General features: G+C 39.6%; 2 protein-coding genes across 3 annotated transcripts; both read left to right on the top strand.

Annotated features, from left to right (window-relative positions):
- The first annotated feature begins 2 nt into the window (after nt 1-2).
- On the top strand, nt 3-14,259 carry ifrd2 (interferon-related developmental regulator 2). 2 transcript variants are annotated; one of them, XM_042003905.1, is made up of 13 exons: nt 3-530; nt 1,745-1,801; nt 5,746-5,862; nt 6,159-6,243; nt 6,387-6,511; nt 6,728-6,885; nt 7,383-7,436; nt 7,598-7,776; nt 8,263-8,371; nt 8,563-8,697; nt 11,622-11,750; nt 12,810-12,902; nt 13,049-14,259. In XM_042003905.1, the coding sequence occupies exons 1-13, from the start codon at nt 488-490 to the stop codon at nt 13,127-13,129; spliced, it is 1,365 nt and encodes a 454-aa protein (XP_041859839.1). In that variant the 5' UTR covers nt 3-487; the 3' UTR covers nt 13,130-14,259. The 2 variants fall into 2 exon arrangements, with proteins under 2 accessions (XP_041859839.1, XP_041859840.1); XM_042003906.1 differs by lacking the exon at nt 1,745-1,801 and having other exon boundaries at nt 5-530.
- Nucleotides 14,260-14,775: 516 nt separating this feature from the next.
- zgc:136971 (S9 family peptidase) lies at nt 14,776-22,870 on the top strand. The gene is made up of 21 exons (XM_042004889.1): nt 14,776-15,178; nt 16,492-16,627; nt 16,762-16,837; nt 16,923-16,998; nt 17,106-17,218; nt 17,308-17,442; nt 17,559-17,650; nt 18,232-18,269; nt 18,366-18,487; nt 18,564-18,624; nt 18,817-18,911; nt 19,017-19,068; nt 19,641-19,744; nt 19,863-19,995; nt 20,068-20,151; nt 20,244-20,324; nt 21,500-21,588; nt 21,683-21,876; nt 22,006-22,108; nt 22,288-22,394; nt 22,560-22,870. The coding sequence occupies exons 1-21, from the start codon at nt 15,061-15,063 to the stop codon at nt 22,657-22,659; spliced, it is 2,109 nt and encodes a 702-aa protein (XP_041860823.1). The 5' UTR covers nt 14,776-15,060; the 3' UTR covers nt 22,660-22,870.
- Nucleotides 22,871-24,376: the final 1,506 nt, after the last annotated feature.

The raw sequence follows: 24,376 nt of genomic DNA, 5'->3' as shown, positions 1-24,376 counted from the left end.
AACCTGGCAACTCCGGACACCGGTCTATTCTGTAGTTACAGAGGGAAGATGGTGGACTTGGCGACAGCAGCGTTCTGTAAACTCCGTCCTAAACACTTCGAAAAGTATTTACCTTCTCAACCTGGTGTTAGGTATAGATTACCCGGGGACAGTCATAGATAATACACGGAGAAAACCGTTTAAGAGAATGATTTTTTCGCTTCCGGGCAACTCTGTATTCTGGGACTGAAGACAGCGGAGAGTTGTAAAACGTGGTGGTTGGTGTGTTCATCACGGTGCTAGCCAGCGTTAACCAAAGTGCGAAAGAAAGTGGCTTTTTCACAGCATTTAACCGATCGGAAGAACTGAAGCACGCGGACCATTTGGCTGGTGTCTGTTGCTTTTCTTCAAACGTGTAATCAGTGAGGAACGGACTTGAAGCAGACTAACTGTAGCAGTTACCTCAGCTAGCTTTGTTGTGACCCGGAGGAAGTGAGCGCCGCTCGACATGCCGCGGAGTAAAAAAGGGAAACGTGGCTCCAGTAAGCCGGGTAAGTAGCAGTAGCAAACGTGCCAAAAACCTACTGGCAAGCTACTAGCAAGAAACCAAAAGGTATATTATAACACATAATAGAGTATGAACAGTTCGGTCGACACACCTTAAAGCATGTAGCACTTTGGTATCCATATGGAATAAGACATGACAGCCAGGCAGCCTGTTGCTCCTCTGACTTAACCATGCAAATTTCTCTGTTTTCGCTTTTTATGGCGATATCTATATGAAAATTCATCATTAGAGCCAAAGTTTAGCTGTGCAGACATTGGGGCATTATTAAAACCATTCAAATGTAACATCAAATTCTGTGACGTCTTGGATTTACTGAAGATGGTGTTTAATATTAGATTTGACTGTTTCTTAACATAGTGATACGGTAGTGTGTGTGTGCGCGCCTAAATTTTTACCTTTCACATTCTCTGGCATTTGAAAAGAAGATGGAAACTGCTAACCAAAGTATCACACAAAGTATGAGTCCAACAATACAATGAGAAAAACCGTAATTCCTATTTAGATTACAAGTGAAGAATACACTCCCCCCAAAATGGGCTTTATTACATGTTGAAGCATTAAAGAACTGTGGAAACCATGATGCACAAAACTTCTAGCATTATTCTGGATTCTAGCATGCTGAAGCTACACGTGTATGGTTAAGGTTACTTGCATGTTATTTTTAGCTGCAGTGCCATGCCATTTAGATCATGTACAGTAACTGGTCACTGTGTTGAAGGGGAAAGATTCATGCAGAAAGTGGTTCAGGGTCTTTGAGATCATATATAAATGGCTGACAGCTACAGCATCACGTTTCTGAGAGTGTACAATGTTGCAGACCATACATGTGCCTGAGCATGCTCACGTTTTATGGAGTGCTGTTGATTGGGAAGCACACACGTGGGACATCTCTCTCACACACACATTCATGTAATAAAGATTTAGTCCAAATATCACAAAGGAGATACAGCGAAATAAGTGGTTTGGTAAGTTTTTAGAGCTGTCAGAAGTTCAGTATAGTTAATTTTGCAAGTGAATTTTAAAACCGAGTTTAATGAATGACAAATGCAGCTCACCTGTGATGTTTTCCTCTCCATCATGATATACCTACATTTCATCTTTTCATTCATTCCCCCAACCTTGAACCATGCTTCCTCCAACCACATACTAAATATTATCAACATCCGTTTTATCACTCCAACCACACATCACCTCCAGGTTCTCTCCGTCAGGAGGTTCTTCAACTGCAGCTTTCAACCAAAGCATCACAGAAAGGTAACTCCTCCAGTATTTGACCTCAGCTTCCTGTCCAGGAACTCATTAAACTCCCTACAGTGTATGCTGTAATAAACCCAAAAGTCGCTTACATGCTAAAATCACCTTGTGTTTGCTCCCCATGCACTGAAACATTTTTAACTTCCTGTCCCTCATGCATTACCTGCCCTGGCTGTTTACCTTTGACATTTCTGAATGACTGCCTTTACCACAGTCCCTGTCTGGTTTTGCACCAACACTATATTGATTTTTGTCAGTATTTCTTCATGCATGTCACACTAAAACACTAAATTAACCCTCCACTTTTGTGCTGTGATTTTTTTTTTTTTTTGTATAGACTCATCACAGAACTACATATGGGAGGTTTAGTAAAATCTGATCTTCCTGTTTAACCAACATGATTCTGTTACAGCTGGGTACTAAAATACAGTTTTGTTTAAATGCACATACTTTGACCCAAGTCTGAGCTTAACCTCTTTGTCTTACAAGAGGATTGCAAGCTGTTGTCTGGGTGACAATGGCAGTTTAGGTCAGCAATGTGGGCAAAAGATATTATGTTGACTTTGCTTTTGTTGATGTAGTTGGAGAGATAGGCAAACATCAGCTCCTGTACATGAGCTTTTTGCACATGTCCAGTGTTGCTTTTTTGTTATCCATGCGGAAGCTGTGTACTGAAAGAGGAATAAAATGGGAGATGCTTTTTGTCGCTGAATGTACATTTAGCTGCAATCCCAGTGCACAGTTTGTCTTGAAAGGGATTTATTTTGCCAGATGGCAGCGCTGCTCTAAATTCAGGATCCAGAACAAATGGTGATGGTGAGATCATGAGTTCCTGTACTGTAAAGGCTATACCCAGTAAGGCTAACCCTCAGCAAAATGCTTGTAGTGAAAACACAGATCAGTTTACTCTTTGCTGTCTTGTGTCTTGCTTCAGTAGCTTGTACTATCCAACTGTGTCAGGAGATTCACACGAGCTGTTACTGCTTTGGCCCTGAGCTCTGGTTTGTCTGTCAGCAGAGTCTTTTCCCCAAAGAGACTAACTGACCAACGAGTGATTGTTGTGTAGGCATAAAGTGGAGAAGTGGAAATGTCATGTGATTCGTGGCAAAAAGCTCACACTTCATTTATTGAACTGTGTGTGGGCAGGCCTGCGTGGGAAGGTGTGCAGTTTTGTTTGTTTTTGACTGCAAGCATGTAACCCGTGCACTGGCCAGGAGTTTAAGGATGATGATTGGGAAATTGCAGAATGATACGACCCACTGAGTCTATTATCGCAGCTCACAGTAGATTTGTGAGCAAGAGAGCCTGCAGGCTGTACAGTCAGAGAAGTCAGAGTGTGACTTAAGGAAAAGACAGTTGTCAGGGTTACATTGAGATTTCTTTCTTAATGGCAATAACTATATTTTGTTTTAAGATATCTCCTTTGTTGTGGATATAATTAACTTCAAATGGACCTAATTAATAAAATATGATATGTAGGACTGCAGATTGGAGAAGTGTGCATTTTTAGATGACTATAGATTACATCAGGTGCATGTAGTGTACACAAGTAGCTAATTACAAAGGTGGCTTTGGTCATGAAAATAAAAGTGCTTTCTTTAATCACATTGTAGCTCAATAAAGCCTAGATTTACCTCTTTGAAATATATTTTGAGATAACAGAGCACAAAGTCAGGCTTTTATCAAGTTATTGCCCATTTACGCCAACTGGACCAATGCCCACAATGTCTGTGTCATATATCAGATCACTAGTGGGTCCTCATGCTGTCTGAGTACCTCCCAGAGGTATGGACAGTGTGAAGTTCTTTGAAGAAATTCTTTCACTGGCCTCGGAAAAAAAAAACATTTTCTCTTGCTAAATAAGATGTGGGCTTAAAAATCCCCCAAAAGGAACTGTCCCAGAAACAGTTTCTGCAATTGTAATGCAGCTGAGGACCCAATAAATGTGGAGAAATTACTCAGTAAAGTAATGAAATAATGCATTCCTGTTAATTACGTTTAACTGAATTAACTTAATATGATCAAATATTTAGTCAGGAAGCAAGTATAAGAACTGATGCTTTCCTATAGTGTAAGTTATACTCTATATTGACTATAACATCATAGTTACACTGTTATTCTGTTTCATTTACTGTTCACATTTGTGACCACGTTTCTATAAATTATTCAATGTTTAATGCTGACTAAAACCCTGGAAGCTCCCAGTAATCATATTGTTCCTTTTTAAAACAAGAAAATCTCAGATTTCCAAATCATACCAGAAGCTTTGCCAGTAATTTCATACCTGTTTTTTTCTGAGTGTCTAAAGCCCAATTAACAATAGCCCAATTAAACACGGACAAATTTAGGAGGGAGGTTGCTAACAAAAGCCCCATATCAGAGGAAAATCTACTTTTAATCAGCTGTGTACAATTAATGAAAAGTTTCTATTTAACTTCATGTGATAAGACATAGACCAGGCAGTCAGGGGTTAAGTTTGTAAATAAATAAAACATGCAGTGTGACACTGTAGCTGATCAGTTGAGTAGCTTGAAACCACTCCAACTTGCAAGACAAGTACATCAAATGATGATCATTGTGAAGTTGTATTGAAGTGGGTGAAAAGGTTTTTATTAATAGTTACAGTCTGCTATGTGTGTCATTATATCGAGCATTAGGAGTTACAGCAGAATAGTTCACATAATGTAACTGGAGCTAATTCGTCCTAGACACTGTCCTGGTGTAAAGAAAAGACAAGACAATTACTCCATTCATGCATCTATTGAAGTGAAATGAGAGAACTTTCACCCAGTTTACTGGCTTCAAAACATCTTGAATCCAGTTATTTAATTGTCTGCCCACAAACTCTACTGTGGAATTTGTAGTTATCTGCATACAGACGAGACCCGTAGAGTTAGCTTTACTACCGATCCCATTTCTACGTAACTGCAACATGATTGACCTCTGCATCACCTCAACTGTACCAGTTGACTTCAACATTTATACATGCGCACACACACACACACACACGGTCTGACCATTCTGGAGTGTACACACCGAATGAATGAACAAATGAATGACCACTCTGGTCTTCAGTAATCCCACTAACAGTAGAAAATCCTGAGCCAGCAGGAACCTGAGGGGTTAGCTAAGCTTTGCCCGCCTGCCTCTTAACCCTTCTCAAACACATGTTGCAGAGCTGCACCGAAACGCAACACCTGCTACTAATAAAAGCATAAATGATGGCGGGGCTTTGACTGACACAAAATCCATTCATTATCTGGTGTTTCCTATAATTAGCACCTTAAATATTAATTAAGAAAAAATCCTGCAGTGAATGTGTTTGTTTTTGTTTACAGAGAAACTATTAATTTTATTCACAAAAAAGCAAAAAAAAAAAAAAAAATACAATAAAAAAGCTAAAATAACCACCGAACTGAATCACGAACTCAGATTAAAGAAAACTTATAATATTGATAAAGAAAAGTTTTTGAAAAGACTACTGTGAAGTAAAGATGAGTAGAAATGCATCATCTTTGTCAAACGCATTCACTAAAACTCCCTCTTTAACTTCTATTTTCATCCTAGTGTTGCACATCATTTCCCCAGCATCTGCTGTCTGTGAGCTAGTTTGTTCAGCTTTCATGTCAAAGCTGCTCTGAAGCGACAGCAGCTGATTTCGAGCCCCCTTTCACCTGACAGCTGGCATGCTATGGACCTGTAGACATGATGGCTGGTGCTTAAAATGGCAGTAGGACTTGTATTTGTATCTGAATTAGGAAGAATTAACATATATTTGTTTTATTTTATGAACAGCGTTTGTTTTAACCAAGACTAAGACAATTGCAATCCATTTATTTAACATTGTTTATGCAGGTAAAACTTACACATTGCTCCCTCCTTTCTGTCCATTTCTCTCCTTCTGTCTATCTCACATGTTGTGGATGTTCCTTTTCCTCCTCTAGGTGTTAGAAATGGGATGAAGGGAGAGTCTGCTGCCAGCGATGATGAGCTGATGTCTGATATTCTTAGCCACTGCAGTAGTGCCAGCGAAAGTGTCTCTGTGCTGGAAGAAGGCACAGGTTTGTACAGAGCTACTAATAATATATATTATTATTAGTATGTTACCTTGAAACGAATATGTGAGCTGAAATTGGGTTGCAGTTAATGACCCTTTTTTTATCTCTTAAAAAAGATATCAATGATTAATTAACTCCTCAGCAGGTGTAAAGAACAGAGTGAAAACTTCAGCATAGGCTGTAATGTACGGTTAATCTAACATTAAATTACTTGACATTTCTTCCATCAGTTCAAGCATAAAACTAAAGTCTCATAACAATAGAGATTAAAATATTATGTGCTCACTGTTCCAACACAGGGAGTGAGCAGGTGGATGAGCAGACTGCCCAGGAGGAAACAGAAGACAAGCTCAAACAGTGTATAGACAACCTAATGGAGAAGAGGTGGAGCTTCTTTGTACTTGTGTCTAATCTGTCATTTGCAGTTGGGAACAAATACAAATGCAGAGTTGATCATGCGATGCCAGACTGTAGCAGATACTATAGGAAGGGATGTTCTCATGTTTCGCTTTCATTGTATCTCTCAGTGCAAAGACGCGTCTAGCAGCCCTCGAGTCATTGCGACTGGCCTTCTCCTCCAAAGTGCTGTATGACTTCATGACAGAGAGACGCCTCACTGTGAGCGACTGTCTAGAAAGGAGTCTTAAAAAAGGTAATGCAACAAGTGTGTGTGCATTGATTTATAGATATTATTTACACAATAAAACTTTACTTAAAATTGACGACGTCCATTAGTAAAGTTTTGCTTTATGTAGTTTACTTCAGTCGAACGCATCTTTCTTAGGATGAGACAGAAGCACCATCAAAAACTGTAATAACAGATAAATAATAACCATCACTCCCTCTTCTGTCCCCTTCATGTCTCCAGGCAGTGGGGAGGAGCAGGCAGCCGCAGCCACAGTCTTGACCCTGCTTTGTATCCAGCTGGGAGGCGGAGACGAGGCAGAGGAGAGCTTAAAAATGCTTCGTCCTATCCTCACTGCCATCCTGATTGACAACAGTGCCAGTATAGCAGCTCGCCAAAGTGTTAGTAGTCTCACAAACCACCTCTTCTTTTTCACACAACTTTGGGTTTGGGTTCTTTGACAGAGAAAAGGGTGGTGGTAAATGACATTTAAAAAGCGTGTTGTTTAGCCGTTCTGAAATGCTTTTCTTCCGCCTGCTGTCCTCACACCAGCCTCATCAAGTGAGATGCAGCTTCAGAATCAGAAGATAAGCGATTTCTGTTGTTGTGAGGTCATTTAGGTAAAAAGTTTTAGTTCACTATGACCACAAAAAAAAGACATAAAAGCTACGCTAGACTTTATTAAGCAGAGTCTCAAAGACAGCATTAACATTAATGGCAACAATTAATTGTAATTGAAGAAAGTCAATAAGTTAACAAACAAAAAAACCCTAGTGAATATGATTAAGTTACTATAGGTACTGGCTGGTTGTACTGTGGAAAACTTCTCTTGGTGTCCTTGTTTAAATCAGTCTCATAATTCCCTGTTTCATGTTTTTGTCTCCATCACCTCCATCAGTGTGCCAGGGCTTTGGGAATGTGCTGTTACGTCTCAACTGCTGAAGAAGGGGAGGTGAGATTGATTAGTATCTTTTTAAGAATTTATATAAAAGAAAAAGACAACATCATATCAAACTGTTAGTCATGGGACCACTTAGGAAAAATTTTTAAAAGTCAATCTGTCTTTCTAGGTTTTTCTCGTTATATTTTCTTTTTTAATCCTTAATACTGCAGGACTTGATCAAGTCATTGGCTCTTCTGGAGAGCATCTTTATGTCTTCCTACCCCAACAGAGAGGGAACACTGCCTACACTAAAACCTGGCAGTCCAGGCCTCTACAGTGCATCCCTACAGGCCTGGTCGCTGCTGGTCACCCTCTGTCCTCCTTCCAGACTGAACGTGGTGCTGGACTTGTGAGTCGCACTGTGTTCAAAGATCAGTCTAATCTAATTGTTAATATAATGGCTGCATTTGAAGTGGCTGATTTTATGATGTGTTAAGAAATAGTGGTTTTTTTTGTTTGTTTTTTTTTTTAGCAGCTGAATTTCTTATCTGTATATTTTGTTTACTTTGAATACACAACATCATATCAAACAGAAATTCTTTTCTGTTGCATTCTTATCTTTATTCATGTGGTGTTATCTGTCATCACTGCAAGGGTCCAATGATGAAACAAATTCTATTAAATTAGTTTAACACGTCATCTGGTGGTGTAGGATTTTAGGAATGAGTCAGCAATGCTCTTAACTTCTTGTTGCTCCTTTGGGGTGTGTGGGAGTGACATTTTGATAGATTTTTAACATTGATAACCCATTATTTTTAGTAAAATGTGGTCATTAATGATAAATTTTTTTTAAACACACAGGGATCATTATCCTTTGTTTCTTGTCCTCCTGCAGTCACCTTCCTAAGCTGCAAGCTTGTCTTCAAAGCAGCGATGTTAACTACAGGATTGCTGTGGGAGAGACCATTGCCCTGCTGGTGGAGTTGGGTCGAGATATAGATGAGGTACATTTAAACATGAGCAGCTGTTTGTTTGGGTGCCGTCAGACAACATGGTTAAAGTACAAATAACAGATGCACACACTGTGGCAACTAACGCAGGTCTAACCTTAAAGGCAGTTCTAAAACATTTTGTTTTTATTGTCATGTTCGTGTTGTAATGTTTTGTCATTGTGTGTGTGTGTGTGTGTTCATAGGAGTTTGAGGTGCAGGACAGTGAAAGCCTCTGTGAGTGTTTGAAGAGTTTAGCCACAGATGGCAACAAACACAGAGCCAAAAACGACAGAAGGAAACAACGTTCTATCTTCAGAGAGGTCCTTCACTACATAGAGGTGAGAAATGATCGTGTATCTAAAGCCCAATTTCCACCAATGGGTTTGGGTTGGTACAGATGTTTTTGTGTTTTCACCTGGGACAGGTACCATAACGTTCAGTCGCACCTGTCCTACTTTTTTGGGACCTTTCTGTCTGTTTTATCAATCCAACCCGAAAGGGTGGAGCTTGACACACTACAGTGTGATAATTGGTCAAAAGCATCCCCTCCTGTGTGACTTACAGCATGTTTAAATATACCATGGATTTTTTGTTGTTTAAAACCACATGCCAAGAAAAAAGGACACAAACTGCTGGATGTCCACTATTATCCTCCTTTTTTCTGGGTCACGTTCTTCTTCATTACAGTATGAGGAAGGCATCGCATTGCTTTGACATCATTGTGTTGCATATAGGACTGAGTTTAAAAAATCGATTTATGGATTTTGAATTGATTAAAATGAAGTAATCCAATATTGATTCATTAAACTTGGAGTTTGAAATTTTTTATTTATTTTTTTAGATATGTCTTCCGGTAAAGTGACCCTACGCTTGCTTGACTTACCGAGGCTCTTCGAAATCTTAACATATAGACACACAACTGGTTTCCTGTGTTTCCTCTGTCCAAAATCAGCTTCTCTTGTGAATATAATGTTAAATTATCTGAACATCTGAACAAGCTGAATCTACGTCATTCTAGGAATGTCTGAGTTGTATTATGGCTTTAAATTGATCCAGTATTCTTTGTAGGTTTTATTTACATCAACACGTTATCTGAGATCTGAACTTTAAGAATATTTAGTGATTCCACTGAATGAAACAGTTTCATCAGGACCTTTAAAAAGTTTCACTTTATTTCTGTCCTGACTATTTTTTTTCTTCATCACAGCATTTCTGGCTCTGAATCAGAGGAAACACTGTATTGTTCTGGTATTTCAGAAATGCATGTAGATGTGTCAGATCAGATTATTACAGTAATCTGATTACTTCTAACTGATTTTGATTGTCAAGTGAATGCACTCAGTGTTTTTATAAAAATAGTTATCTGAGAATGTATTTATTATTCAAAAATAGGTGGTGTTACACAATTAGATGTAAATGAATCAATACTGAATCGAAATTAATCAAAATCTAATTGAAATTGGCTGTTGTGTATCTAATCGAATCGATTCAGGAAATTAGTGACAACACCCAGCTCTAATTACGTAGCTAACGCACCTTGCTATCCAGCTGATATGCTGCCTATCAGGTGAGGGTACAGTTGGGTATGGAAATGCAACGGAGATCAGGATTTTCCCAACTGTCCCGTACGGATCTGGACCCTTTGGTGGGAACAGGGCTTTAATGATTTTCTTTGAAGTGCAAGTAGAACCCATCCTTAAAAAGTTTAAAACAGCTCTTAAATTTAAAGTTTTTAATTTTTTTTTTAACCTGATCATGTTGTTACACAGATGTTCTACAATTGAGAAAACAGTGTAACCAGTGACGTGCGGTCGGGACATAGAACCTCAATTAAAAAAGAATCACATAATATAATTTTTAATATTTGTCCACTGATCTGTGTTATCAATTTATTTTCTGTATGACTCCAATCATTTAAAAACTTTTCTTAAGTAAAATTGCTGAATTCACGCATTTTCCGATCCAATACAGGGTAGAAACCCGAGATGAAACAGCGGCGAGCCTCACCTCGCCTCTGAATGCACGTATGGTGCCGTTCCTGTTTCTCAGCATGTCGCCAATATAAAGTTTACAGAAAGATTTATTAAACACCATGACTTTCTACTGTCTGTGTAATGTTTTAATATGAGTGTGTGACATAATTATTCCCACTGATCGGACAATACACTGTGTAGAAAAGTAATAAGGTAGACAGAACTTGGCCACACCTAGAGGGGGCGCACCTGAGCTGGCGGGTGCTTGTTGCTGCTTCTACAAACACTCAGTGCTAAAAGTGTTAGCTAAAGACAGTAGGTCATGTGATGTGAGCTACAGAGGTTTATTTAAAAAAAAAAAAAAAAGGATTATACAAAAAATGTAATAATAATAAAAAAATGAAATTGGATATTTGAAAACAAAAGTTTGACTTTAAGTGAATTATTCTGCTTTTTTCTCATTATTCTCTGGATGAGCAACCTTTTATTAAAATTGATTAAACCACCAGAATTTCAAGTTTTAAAAACAACTAAGAATTTAACTGAGGGTCAAAATCGAATCTGTTCACATCTCTATACTTTACTTTGTTTAGAACAGGGGAGCCCAAGTCCAGTCCTCGAGATCTACTATCCTGAAACTTTTAGATGCAACCCTTCTCCTATAGACCTGAATCAAATGGCTCAATTCCCTCATCCACATGTCATTCAGCTCTGCAAACACCTGGCAAAGAGCCACTCATTTGATTCAGGTGTGTAAGGGAAGGGTTGCATAGAACACACAAAGTTTTTTCTTCGTGTTTAGAACACACGAAGGGAACAAATTTGCTCTATTCATCGTCTCTTGCTGCTAAAAGAAAGGAATGCTATGAGCTATGAAACATTACCAGTGATCAAATATGCTGCCATTTGAATAGATATTGAGTTCTTACAATTCGTAATCTGACTCCGAAGGACTTAGTGCCTAATCAGCCATCACCCTCACTGCACGTCACTGGGTGGGACCTAAACTGTCTGATACACAAGTGGTGCAGTGTACGTATTCACAAACATGCCAGAATTGCCATCATATTTTTGAGGTTTACGTTGTTTTAGCTGGTGAAAAATCTGCCGTTTCCCCTCGTCTGATTAGTTTCTAGCTTTAGCTCACCCATCAGGAAACCTGATCCTCCAAACAGAGCGCTCTGACTGCTGTCTTCTGCATCAGTCAGTGCATTAAGGACGCCACCCAGCCTAATTTAAAAAAGAAAATATTCCTTTTATTATCTTTTATGCCTCATTCTCTCCTATAGAACGAGGATTTCACAGAGGAGAAGATCAGGTTTGGAGTGGAGAGTGTTTACATCGACAGCTGGTTAAGAAGAAGAATCTATGATGCCTTCAAGGAGATCCTGGAATCTGGAGTTAGACACCATCTACAGGTGAGAAAACTCAAAAGCTGATGCATACACAAGCTAAGTACAGCTGAGCGAGCTCTTACAGGCAAATGGTATTTCTGTGCATGCAGCGCATCTGGAAAGTATTCACAGCGCTTCACTTTTCCCAAATTTCGTTATGTTACACCCTTATTCCAAAACGGAATACATGAACTTTTTTCCTCTATGTTGTTCCCATGTGGGGTATTGTGTGTGTAGAATTTTGAGGACAAAAATTAATTTATTCCACTTTGGAATAAAGCTGTAATATAAGAAAATGTGGAAAAAGTGAAGCGCTGTGAATACTTTCCTGGCATTGCTCTCTGAAAGATGTCATGTTGCTAGGGAGAACTTCCCAGTTTTTGCACAGCTTCATACACTGCAGATAGTTTGATTTGGCTAACAAAGTCTCACATCTCTGTAGTCATATATTCTGTCACATGTGGCCACCATGAAACAAAAATCTGAAGAATTCTGGCATTACCTGCTGAGCGCACGCATTACCGTGAGCGCGCCAGAAGTGATTAGCTCCACCACACAAACTTTTTTTTTTCATTTATCCAGGATTTTTTAAAACCTCTGCGCATTTCCATTGACAATAGCCTGGTACAAAAAACTTTCCCTGTAAAAAGCACCTGGCAGAGGGATTGGACTTTTCAGATTACCTGGGCAGGGCTGTGTGCTGAACAAGTCTGGTTGGTGGAACATATTGGACTTTCTGTTGTGACTCGGCACTGCATAGAAAACAAGATCAAAATAAATGAATGTGACCTTTTAGGGGTGGCGGTGGGTCTTGTTGGGAGCCTGGAGCACCTCCCTTTAATATAACGGTAGAGTAAACGCTGATAAATGCAAGTTAACATCAGCTTTGTGTATAAACTTGAAAGCTAAATACTTAGTCTAGTTGCCATTTCTAGTACACAGATCGTTGGATTCTGAGTATTTGAAGACACATACTAATACTGTATTTCACATCTTTCTTGTTCTTTTCAAGCTGCTTTGTATGACGTTAAGACAACACGGCTATTTTGTTTACGGCTGTCTTCGTCTTCTTCTTTGGTGCAGTTTAACCCACTACTGCGGGACATCTTTGGCCTTGGACCCCCCCTCATCTTGGACGCTTCCATCAAAACCAACAAGATTTCACGTTTTGAGAAGGTGACAGCGTGTCGTCTGGTTTTCAGCAGAAACAGTTGTTTTCCATTCATTTATGTTGCATCCATGTTTAAACAGTTTAAAGTCAAAGGCTGTGTGATTTAAAGCCAGACTTGAATTAATATCTCACTTTTTTCTGTCTTGAACAGCATCTTTTCAACTCTGCTGCCTTCAAAGCCAGAACTAAACAGAGGAACAAAGTCAGGGACAAACGTGCTGACGTCATGTGAGAGAAGGATGACTATGAAGTAAAAGGAGAAGGAGAGGAACTCCTCGGGGTGTATTGAGATGAATACAGCACAATGCCTTCAAGTCCTCACCTGTTACACATACAAAGATCCAACATTAAGGGTTTTTTTTTCTCCCACTTATCTTCATGTGCAAATAAACTCCCCAAGTTTCAAGAATGATTGCTTTTTATCAGTGAATGTAAGTGTCACATCATTGTAAGAATCCAGATGGTACATTTCACATCTGTGAAACCTTCTTGTTACTGATGGGTGTTATTTTTACAGCTCAAACTGTGGTCACATCTTTAGATGGGTCATTCAGGTAGATTTTTATTTTTTATTTTTTTAAAGGCAAGGAAATGTTCTAGAAAATCTATCCTCAACACCAGATTTATAATTCCTCGTTTATTCCTTCCATCTTTACACCCAGAATGGCGACTTCAGCTGCCAAACAAGAGACAGACTTTACAACAATGCAACCTTTAAAATAATGTGTGTGGTGCTTGTGTGTGAGTGTGTTTTTATTTTACATTAATGTAACCATAAAATAAAACACTTAAACAGGAAATCACAATTTTAACCATTTCTGGTAAATAATTGTATTTTACTTTCTAATTTATTAAGAAATGTCTTTTTTTTTCTTTTTGAAGCTTAAATGTTAAAAACTGTTTACAAATACAATGATGGGTAAAGATGACAAGAAGAATTTCTAGAGGATTTATTTCCTCATGTATTTTTGATGCAGCTTGGTGGGTCATACAATATATTCACGTATATGTTCAAAATATACTGAGAATAGGGATTTATGGAAATAAGTGTATATGAAATATTAGAGTAATTATTTTTTCCCTCTACAGGCAGTTTACACATGATCAGAGCTGCTGAATGGGAGTTTGGGAATGCTGTTTTATTGGTGGTCAGGTTGGCATGTAAAATTCACTGTACCATTTGTAGATTTTAAAAAATGAAATGAAATAAATTGCTGGTCATTTTGTGAAACATGAAGCCAGTACAAATTTTTTTGCAGGATCACCGTTAAGATTCTCTAAACTATTTTATCATTACTTGTGGTGCTTGGGCACATGAATTAAAGGTGGATCAAACTAAATAAAGAACATATGAACACTTGATTTTGTATTTAGTTATTTCAAATCGCTTTGTAATGATCTAGAAAGATATTTGGGAATGAATAGGTTTGTGCGAAGTTGCTGTGTGCACATTTAAAAGGGATTTATCAGCAGAAACTGATAATACACAAACAGAATAATAAAAATTAATAATGCTTATCACAGCCAAATCACAGCCAACAAAAACCTTAGTCACTCAGATACATAGCCATTATTCTGTCTGAATTATCAATTAATTTAAAAAAAACTATCTTATGATGCAAGGCTTTGTTTTAATAAGGTAATGACATCACATTTAACTGCAGCAGTTTACATTTCTCCCATTGAAACACCTGTAATAATACTGAGAAACAATATGTATGTAAATATGTGAACATCGCTAAAATATTCACACACTTTAAAAAGGCCTTGATAAAGATGATGATATATGTAATTGAGCTTTTAAAAACCGCATTTAACCAATCTCTGCTGCCCTCTTGTGGTCACTTTACTCCATTACACCCCTTCGAACTAACCCAAAGTGGTATCGCCCATTCATGAATTCAACATGGAGACGCTGATACAGTAAAAGTCATTGTTGTACAATATTGAATCAAGCACAGAGGTAGCGACACACTCAGTGAGTGATATGAATAAACTCATGAGCTGAAATCGAGGCTTTCGGAAGCTGCTTCTGAGAAGAAACGCATTAATGTCAGCTCGTGATGCATGAATGTAGAATTATCTGCGTAGCCAAGGTTGACCGACTGTGATAGTCACGTTTTGATAACTTAATGCGAGTTGTGTGTGCAACAGTAGAGCCGGATGGAGGCTGGATACATCACCGGGGTGTACGGAGAGGTCAGCGGCCTCCCCACGCCTGTTTCAGCTCATGTGATGGAGGAGCAGCTACCAGAGGTCCGGATCTACACGGTGACGGCAGGTGAGCTAACTGCTGCTAACAGCTCTCTGAGCAGTGCACCCTAAAGTCATTCACTAATGGTGGTGGTGTGATTATTTACACCCGAGGGGACGCAGGGAACTCAATGAATGGGAGCTGCATCAAAACAAAGAAAGAAGGCAACCTGACAGCACTCTTGAGAAAAAAAATATACTGAAACGAGTTTCTGTAACAACATAGTTTTATTTAGATGTGATCTGATCTGATTTATTAGAACTGACAAATGATGAACTAAAGAGAAGGAAAAATATGCAAAATTAAGGTTAATTTCTGCGCCGTTTTTCCAATTCAAAACAAACCAAGTGCTGTGCTGTCGCCTTTACAAGAGCAGCTGTCCATCAAAGCTTAACACAGTGGAGTTTTAAAAGGGCCAAATTTACATGACCCCTATTTAGATCAGTTCAAAGCTGCTGGCTGAAGGAGTCCGACTGGGCACATTTAAAGCAGACCAAAGCCAACTTTCATAAGGTTCCAGAAAGTCTGTAAAGTTCATCACACAGTACAAAAAGTCAAAAGAGGTACACAGCACATGCAATGATTTATTATTCTCTGTGGTTTGCTGGTAAAAGTCTTTAGCCTCAGCTTTGATCGGTCCAAGAAACTTTACTGCAAAGCGGATATTTCTGACTGATGATCACTAAAAGAAGAGGGATTCCAGAGAAAACCTCAGCAATGTGAACATCCGCAGTAAAGACATATGTGAATCTGATTATTTACCCGTTCTCTGCCACTTAGCTTGTCTTAGGGGTTTAGAAAGATTTAGAAGTAAACCCATCATGGGTTCAGGGAGAAATGGCCATGTCCTCTTTATGACACCACTCCTCATTACTGGCTGAACAATAGATGATGTTTAAATGGTATGAGTCTATGCTGGAGGATTTAGCTAACACAGACAGGACTCAGGTACTGGATTTTAATGGCAGGAACAAAATCAGAGTGAAATGCAGAAGTTATAGTTGAAATAAAGATCTACCCAAGGTAACCTAACTTTTTCTCAACTATAGTTTCCATTAATTGGAATTTGAGTTAGATTGGAAAGAAGACATTGTATATTTTGATCATAGACAGTAATTATAAGGTTAGATGGCAAAAAGTAAACAGGAAGTTTGTTATAATAACTACAGCATTTTTTCCTAAGCAAACCTTCCTAATTATGTACCAAAAATACAATCAAAATGTCCCATTTTATGATCTGATTATGAAGTTCTTGCCTTCTTGTACTTGATAACTAATTGAGATTATTAAATTTCTATTTATTAAACCTAACTTTAAAGCGCTGACTGTTGTCCACACAGAGTGGAGCCAGAGCGACCTGGTCCGAGGCTCCAGACTTCGCTACTCGCAGCAGTGGACTCTGATTGCTGACAGCAACAACCACAGGAGCATCAGGACGGTTCTGTCACCAGGATCATGTGCACCAGTATCTGGAGAGTGAGTTGGTCACCTCGTTGCAGCCCATCAACAGAACTCAGCAAAGCCACCACTCCAAAGCAGATTTCTTCCCAGCAGTGTTCAGTTTTCTCTAGTAGGCCCAGTTTGAATGAATTTTTATTTCTTCTCTTCAGGTTATTGAGTAGGCTCTCTCCCATTCAGGGCCTGAGGGCCGTTGTCAGGGAGACAGGTAGCCATCAGCTTCTAGAGGTAAGGAAGATGGACCCTAACATCCCCACCAAAATTCATGTTCAAACACTCCAGCACACTCTTGGTTATGGTTGTTGCTGTTTAGATATGGGACCGCCATGGCCTCAGAAAATGTCTCAACCTGACTGCCTTGAACATACATGGCAGAGTGTATGATGATGGTGAGATGGATCGATACTTTTCCTCAGTTTCCTTTTGTTTTTCTCCAACAAAATGTGCTCAGGTGTTTCTGTACTGAAGTAAAACTTAATTATGTGTGTGTTTCCAGCCCAGTTTGGTTGCCTGTCGTGGTCGGAGTGTGAGAACAAAGTGCTGTATGTAGCTGAGAAAAGCAGGAACGCATCAGCAGAAACACCAGATGGAGAATCTGCCTGCAGAAAAGTATCAAACATCAAAAAAGTCATAAAAATGCCTTACAGACATTCATCCTGAGTTATTAATTACACAGAGAAATGTTTGTGTCCAAACAGGACAGGAGTGTGTACTGTGAGGATTGGGGTGAGGGTCTGACCAATAGAAGTGTCCCAGGGATTTGTGTGGTGGATTTACGTAACGGCGCAGTCAGCGTGCTGCAGGGTGTCCCGCTTGATGTCTCACCTGGACAGGTGAATACAGAGAGCCTTACTGTCCTCAGATTGTTTGAAATGTTTAATCAGTAAGGGTGTACCTTGACTTTTTATGTGTAGCGATTTAATATTTGTTCGTGTTGTTTTCCCTCCAGGCTCTGTGGGCTCCCGGTAGTCAGTCTGTGTTTTTCATTGGTTGGTACCACGAACCCTTCAGACTTGGACTGAAGTTCTGCTCCAATCGAAGGTTACAGAGATGCTTTTTTTTTTCTCACTCAGACTAAAAACAACAGAAATTTAAATTCTAAAATAGATACACTGACTTTTATCCTGAATAGAGTTGTACTTTCCCTGTCTTTTAATGAATATGTAATCACTTGCAGTCCAAGCTAGAAAAAAGAAATGAACTCTTTAATGTGTGATTATTACAGTCTAGTTGTAATTGATTGGCTTTCATAGCCTTTAACATCTTTTATCCTCTCTATGATGTTTCCTTAAGTTCTTGTAAAAGTTGGGATTGAGACATGGCTCACACCAGCCAATCTTTATCCAGAACAACCCTGTTAATCCGAGTTTGTAAGCCTTTATCAACAGGGGAGCACCTCTACAACCCCTGCAAAATGGCCCCAAGTAGCTGATATAGAAAGCACAGAGCTTCAGTTATTTTGTCTAGATTGGACTATGATTTAAGACATGGAAAGCGTAACCTCTTGTGTATTATTAGTTTAGCCATTATTAGTATTATTTAGTATTATTAGTAGCAAATGTGACTACTATTTTGCTTCCTCCTTGCATTCCTCGTGTCTTCCTTTCTAAACTCTCTTTCAGATCAGCTTTGTTTAAACTGGAACTGAATGGACACTGTGGTGAGATTATTACCTCTGTCTGTTAATACTTAAAACTCTGCTGACCTCTGACCTCTGTGCTGTACTGTGCTGTACACCCTCCTCCCTTCAAACCAGAATGTCTGTCGGGGGACAGCCTCTCAGTGTCCTGTCCCAGGTTGAGTCTAGATGGGTCCACTTTGATCTACCTGCAGGGTAAAGTCTTTGGTCCTCACAACCAGTGCCTCAGTCTGCAGCAGGTACTGTGTGTTTGTGTGTTTGGTTCTGTGGATTTCTGCATGTGTTCCCTCTCTTAATGGATGTTCTTCTCTACAGCTGGACTTGGAGAGCAGGAAGACCTCCATTCTGTTGGATGTTGTCAACAGATCTCAGATTGGTGGGTTAGGCTGCATGTTTCTGCATGTTGGTCTATCAGCAGAGGTTCTTATGTAGAGCAGATGGCTCAGTATTCACCACTCCACATTTAGAGGTGGGGCTGTTAGAAATGTCAAAGTTAATGATGAAAATAGTATCGGGAGCAAAAAGCTGTCTGTATAAGGATGATGTGAGCTCTTTATGTCTATTTCAGCTGAGTTTGCAGGTGTGTATGAAGCTTTGCCGTCCTGCTGCTGGTCTGCAGATGGTCAGAGAGTGGTGTTCAGCAGTGCCTGCAGGAACCGGAAGGTAAACGCTGCCATCATGACCCAGAATTTTCTGCCAGTCTCTTTATGAGCATAGAAAAAGTAATATTTCTTCTTCTTGACTCACACACTCCATCGCCTCTTTCAGGACGTCTTTATGGTCGACAGAAGATCAAAGAAAGTCACCTTCCTCTCTGATAGTAAGAGCCCATCCTCTCCTCCACTACCTCCTCCTCCTCCTCCTTTCTCTCTTCTGTCCTCATCTCCATCTCTTATTTTCCCTCCTCCTCCTCTTTCTTCCACCCTCCTTTCTCCTCTTCTTCCTCCTCCTCCTTCTTCCACCCCCCTTTCTCCTCTTCTTCCTCCTCCTCCTTCCCCTTATTGGTCTTATCCTTTACCACCACCTCCTCCTCCCTCACCTCCTCCACCCCCGTCCCCTCTTTTTCCACCTCCCCCTTCTCCTTTTTCTTCATTTCCAGCTCCTCCTCTAGCTGCTGAGTCTAACTTTCCCCTTCCTCCTCCTCCTCCTACTCTTCCTCCCCCATCATCTCATCTTCATCCAGCACACAAGGGAGAAGCTGAAGGTATGATGAAACCAAAAGTCCGTGCTACATCTTTCTGGGAAATTTGAAAATTGAATCAAGTAAAAAAAATATTTTCGTGGCATTTCTCATCTTCACCAGCATCCCTGCATATAAATATTTTACCCACACATTCTCTCTTCTTTTCCATCCCTATCACAAGTCTTTATCCGGTCTTGTCTCTGATGCAGATCTCTCTGATCCCTCCAAAGTTTACAGCAGCTGGAAGCTGCTGACAGTCCAGAGAGACCTGATGGTGGTCTGCTGCTCTAGCCCTAACTCTCCTCCCACCCTGGTATGTAACCACACATACATAAATGTGGTGTTTATTAAAACACAGTTTGATCAATTTGTGAAAAAAAAAAAAGTTTCTTTTGTTTATGGGCCACATGTTTGTGTATGTGTGTTTGCAGAGGGTGGGATTCCTCCCATCGACAGGCGAGGCTGTAACCTGGAGAACTCTGCAGCAGCCTGCCACGACCTTTGACTTCCAGTGGTCAGTTCTAGATGTTACACCTCCACCAGAGGAGGACAACACATACTACCGTAAGCTCTCAGTGTTCTTCTATGTTGAAGTTTGTTCTTCATACTTAATCTTTTTGTTTCTGTCTGATCAAGCTGGTTTAGATTTTGGGGCCGTTTTGGTTAAACCGTCTTCTCTCCTGTGTGGAACTAAAACACCTCTAGTCGTCTTCATCCACGGTCTGTATTTACTTTAGATTTGGATGGGAACATTTTTAAATGTTTAATATTACATCACCGACAATAAATTCTGTATTGTTTGCCCCTCCCAGGTGGTCCTCACTCCCAGTTCCCTGCGGAGTGGAACTGCACCACAGCTGGGTTGGTTAAACTCGGCTTCGCTGTGCTCATGGGTGAGGCCTGTTTTCTCTCCTACGCAAAATAGCAAACAAACACGTACATGCTTTAAAATATTAGTTTGACATTTCATGGGAAAACATTTTAAGAAATCCTGAAGTTTTGTTAGAATTACAAGGTTGTAATAGAAACAGCAGAGACTTCGTGGGCCACATGCAGAAAACTCAGCAAGTCAGAAAAATGCAAACACGCTCTTTTACTACTCTATTAAGGTGTTCACAAGTATGTAATTATATGCAAATACACAAATTGGATTTTCACGTTTTATCCATGAATGATGCAGTAATTTGTGTATAAAAACATTGCTTGTGGCAAAACTAAATAAATGCAGCAATAAAAGCACCAACAAAGAACAAGTCTATCTTTGATGAATAGGAAAAAAACCAACAGTATTATTGCATCCAGTGGAGGCACTTTCTCATCCATCCCTATGAAACTTAGGTCAAGTATTTAACTCCCCTCTTAAAGTCATATTGCAACACAGTTATTACACATGCTTGTAGTTATTTAAAACATACACAAATAATTGTGGCTCTATTACACAAAAGAAATAATAAGAAACAAATGTGAATTTAGAAATCTCTTATTATACTGTGCAAGCGCCTTGAAAGTTTTTGGGATTATGTTCATTTATATTGCCTCTTTTGCCATTTTAATTTAGCCTTTAGTGGCTTAATTTGCTCTAGGAACAATTGTTTGCATTGTAGGAAAAGATGTAGGAAGGATTTTAGTGTGTACACACTGTTTTTGGCCTTCTGATGGCAGTGCCCCAGTGATGTGTCACAGTAAAGTTCCAGTGTAGTATACCATTTACCATCATGATGTGTTTTTGATTGAAATGCAGTGTCATATTCATTCTTATTCATGTCTTTATTGGTGTACAGTTGATTTAAGATAAGGATGAGTCAGGTCTTCTTCCTCATAATGTACCAAATACTGGCTCCTCAGAGACCCTTCCACATTACTCCATGGCAGATGTTACTATATCATATTCACCCATCCTGAGAAACAAATGTCACAGATCAGGCTCTTAACTATGGTTTTGACCATTGGATTGAACTAATTTGTCTTTTTTAATGAAAGCCTTTGGAGTTACTGTCTTTAGTCCTTTTTACATTTAACCTTTGATTCAGCCTTCTTAAATCACCCACATCTCTGTACCTCCATCCAGTAAACTACCGAGGATCCACAGGGTTCGGCCAGGACAGCATTTTGTCCCTGATTGGTCAGATTGGGAGTCAGGATGTAAAAGACGTGCAGGTCAGTTAGGGGTCCTGTCATTTCACAGATTCATCAGCAGCTCACCTTCACCTTGCAATTGTAAGAAAATAACTTGATGTTGCTGTCTACCCAGCGAGCTGCGCTTACTGCACTGCAAGTCGACACAACCCTTGACCCAAAGCGCTTGGCTGTGATTGGCGGCTCTCATGGTGGCTTCCTGTCCTGTCATCTGCTTGGTCAGTACCCAGGCTTCTATAAAGCATGTGCAGCCAGGAACCCTGTCATCAATGCTGCTACCTTACTGGGAACCAGTGATATAGTGGACTGGTGAGAAAACATGCTGATATGTCGCAGCTCATCTACATGTAACAAACTGAAGCATTTCCTCTGCTGCAGCACATCTGCAGCAGAGCAATGCTGCATGCATTTTTTAATGTTTCATTTTCCCTCCTCCAGGCGTTACAGCAGTGCTGGGTTTAATTTCTCTTATGACAACATACCCACTGCTGAAGCCCTGGCTGCTATGCTGCAGAAATCACCCATCACACATGCTGCACAGGTCAGGCACACAAACAGCTTTAAATGTCTTCTGAAAAACAGAATATAGGAAAAACTTGAACATTAACAAACTTGAGATTTTATATTTATATAGCTTATACATGAGGTTCATCAAAAGCTGAAAACAAGTCATATGATATCACTTTGATATAAGTAACTATGATGCATTATGGTGTACAGATCAAGGCTCCTGTGCTACTGATGTTGGGGGCCAGAGACAGGCGAGTGTCACCTCACCAGGGACTGGAGCTTTACAAAGTGCTGAAGAGCAGAGGTTCACCTGTCAGGTACAATAGAGCATCAAATGAGGAAGCTCTAACAATATAGAAAAAGATATCAGCTCTACAGATGATGTTTTAATTTGGCAGCCATTTCTTTCTTTCTTTTTTTTTTTTGTCTGCTTTCCACTGTCAAAAAATCTAAAAAAATTATCGTTCCCTTTCTCCTTCCAGGTTGTTGTGGTTTCCAGAAGATGGACATTCTCTGTCCAGGGTGGACACACTGGCCGACTGCTTCCTCAACACTGTGCTGTGGCTGCAGCAGCATCTCTGAACACCTAAACGCAGACCCATACATTGTGATGAAGCTCTTCTTCCTCTGCTAAACAGTCAGAAAAGAGCCTGCATCCATTTATATTCACTATTTCCAGTTTATAGCACAACACTGCCTTTCTTAATTACACAAAACACTTTCTTTATATTAAAATATAATTTTGTAAAGAAAAAAAGAAAAGATTCTCAGTGAATGCGTGTAATAAAATAAATCCAACACACTATTGATTAAGTGTAGATTTTGTCATGTTTGGTTATCCAAACCTGGATTTGGAAAATCATCAGAAACTGAGCCAATGCATTTAACTATATTTAATTTAATTTTCTTTCTTCCTTTATTAAATAAGTTAACAAAGCAATATATTACTATTTGCCAAAATTCTAGTTTAGTTTTTAAGTCCTGGTTTGAGGGTTTCCAATACACAGTGGATGTAATTGCTACCAGATTCCAGCAGATGGCAGTCTCGATCTGTTGTAATTAACTTCCTTTTTTTAATTCTTACAAATGAAAATTTAATCATTGCAGCTTTATCATATAAATGTTTACATGGTTTGTAGATACACTTAGAATAACTATGCACACCAAGGTGGGCAGTAAAAAGAGTAACTCTGCTTTTCCCAAGCTGGTGGATAAAAAAAAACTGCTGACTTTACCAGTCTGGGTACGGAGGAAAGGATGGTAATTGAACTTATGATGAAATGAAGAAAAAAGGAAAGAGGAGTGAAACAAGGTAAGAAAACCCCTGTGGAAAACTCTTACTCAACATCTGAAACTTTGTAACCTAACTACACAAGACCTGCTGCAGAGCTGTAAACCACCTGAAACCTAATCTGGAGACTGTAAATGAGGCTGTTCACCAGCTTTCTCATGGGGCTGAACAAAAAGTCTTCTGTAATGTTGACCTTTAAGTCAAGAGATATAAGAAAAACCCAAGAAAGTAATCTATTGGATTCTTGTCATGGTGATTCACTCCCCCAGATATCTGTCAAGGAGGTGGAAAGAGATACTTATTTACCTTGTCTTTACTCCATCTGGGTTTGGGGATTTCTGGATTTTTTGTCATGACATTTGAATTATTTTTATTAGAGAACCATCCTTTATAAAGCCTTATTTTCAGAAACTATCCTTTTAGCCAAACACTGAGATAGTTAAGGAAGCAGAACTTGTTTGTCTGTGCTTTGGTGGCATTGTTGAGACTTGACAGTGGCCCAGAACAGTCGCATCACTTTCATTTCTCAGACATGACAAATGGGCATTCCATCATTTGATTCTGGTGACAAATGAGATCCTTAGATGCAGATTTTTGAAAGATTAAATGCCCAAGATCAAGCACAGAGGTGGATGATATCTATGGAAGTCTCACACTGGTGTCCCAGACACAGAGGCGGCATTAATTGTCCTTTCCACCAACACCCTGCTCCCTGCAGCCTTGACTGCAGCTGCTGTTTGATGAAGTCACCGAGATGTGGGTGTTGGATGAGATCACCAATTTGGGAGGTGGAGAGAAGGATGGCAATTGGGCTGATGAGGAAGTGACGAATAAAGGAAGAGGAGTGAGACAGAGGCAAATGGCTGTTGGAGACAAAAAGAGAGCCAGATAGAGGGAGAGGTTCATGGCGCCCCTCTGTGGTATTCTGGTGTGTGGGCTGGGACACTGAGATGAACCATTGTTGAAAGCGAGAGCCGGGGGAAAGACTCATACTCAGGCTGGGTTTAT

The sequence above is a fragment of the Melanotaenia boesemani genome, chromosome 13 (genome assembly GCF_017639745.1).
Source record: "Melanotaenia boesemani isolate fMelBoe1 chromosome 13, fMelBoe1.pri, whole genome shotgun sequence".
NCBI lineage: Eukaryota > Metazoa > Chordata > Actinopteri > Atheriniformes > Melanotaeniidae > Melanotaenia > Melanotaenia boesemani.
This window is presented reverse-complemented; position numbering and strand designations above follow the sequence as displayed.

Excerpts from the sequence above, each read along its gene's own strand:
- ifrd2 (XM_042003905.1), top strand. The coding sequence starts at position 488 with ATGCCGCGGAGTAAAAAAGGGAAACGTGGCTCCAGTAAGCCGG. Across the intron at positions 7,437-7,597 it reads CAACTGCTGAAGAAGGGGAG|GACTTGATCAAGTCATTGGC; the intron begins GTGAGATTGATT and ends TTAATACTGCAG. Across the intron at positions 8,372-8,562 it reads TGGGTCGAGATATAGATGAG|GAGTTTGAGGTGCAGGACAG; the intron begins GTACATTTAAAC and ends GTGTGTTCATAG.
- zgc:136971 (XM_042004889.1), top strand. The coding sequence starts at position 15,061 with ATGGAGGCTGGATACATCACCGGGGTGTACGGAGAGGTCAGCGGCCTC. Across the intron at positions 16,838-16,922 it reads GTAGCCATCAGCTTCTAGAG|ATATGGGACCGCCATGGCCT; the intron begins GTAAGGAAGATG and ends GTTGCTGTTTAG. Across the intron at positions 18,270-18,365 it reads GGAACTGAATGGACACTGTG|AATGTCTGTCGGGGGACAGC; the intron begins GTGAGATTATTA and ends CCTTCAAACCAG.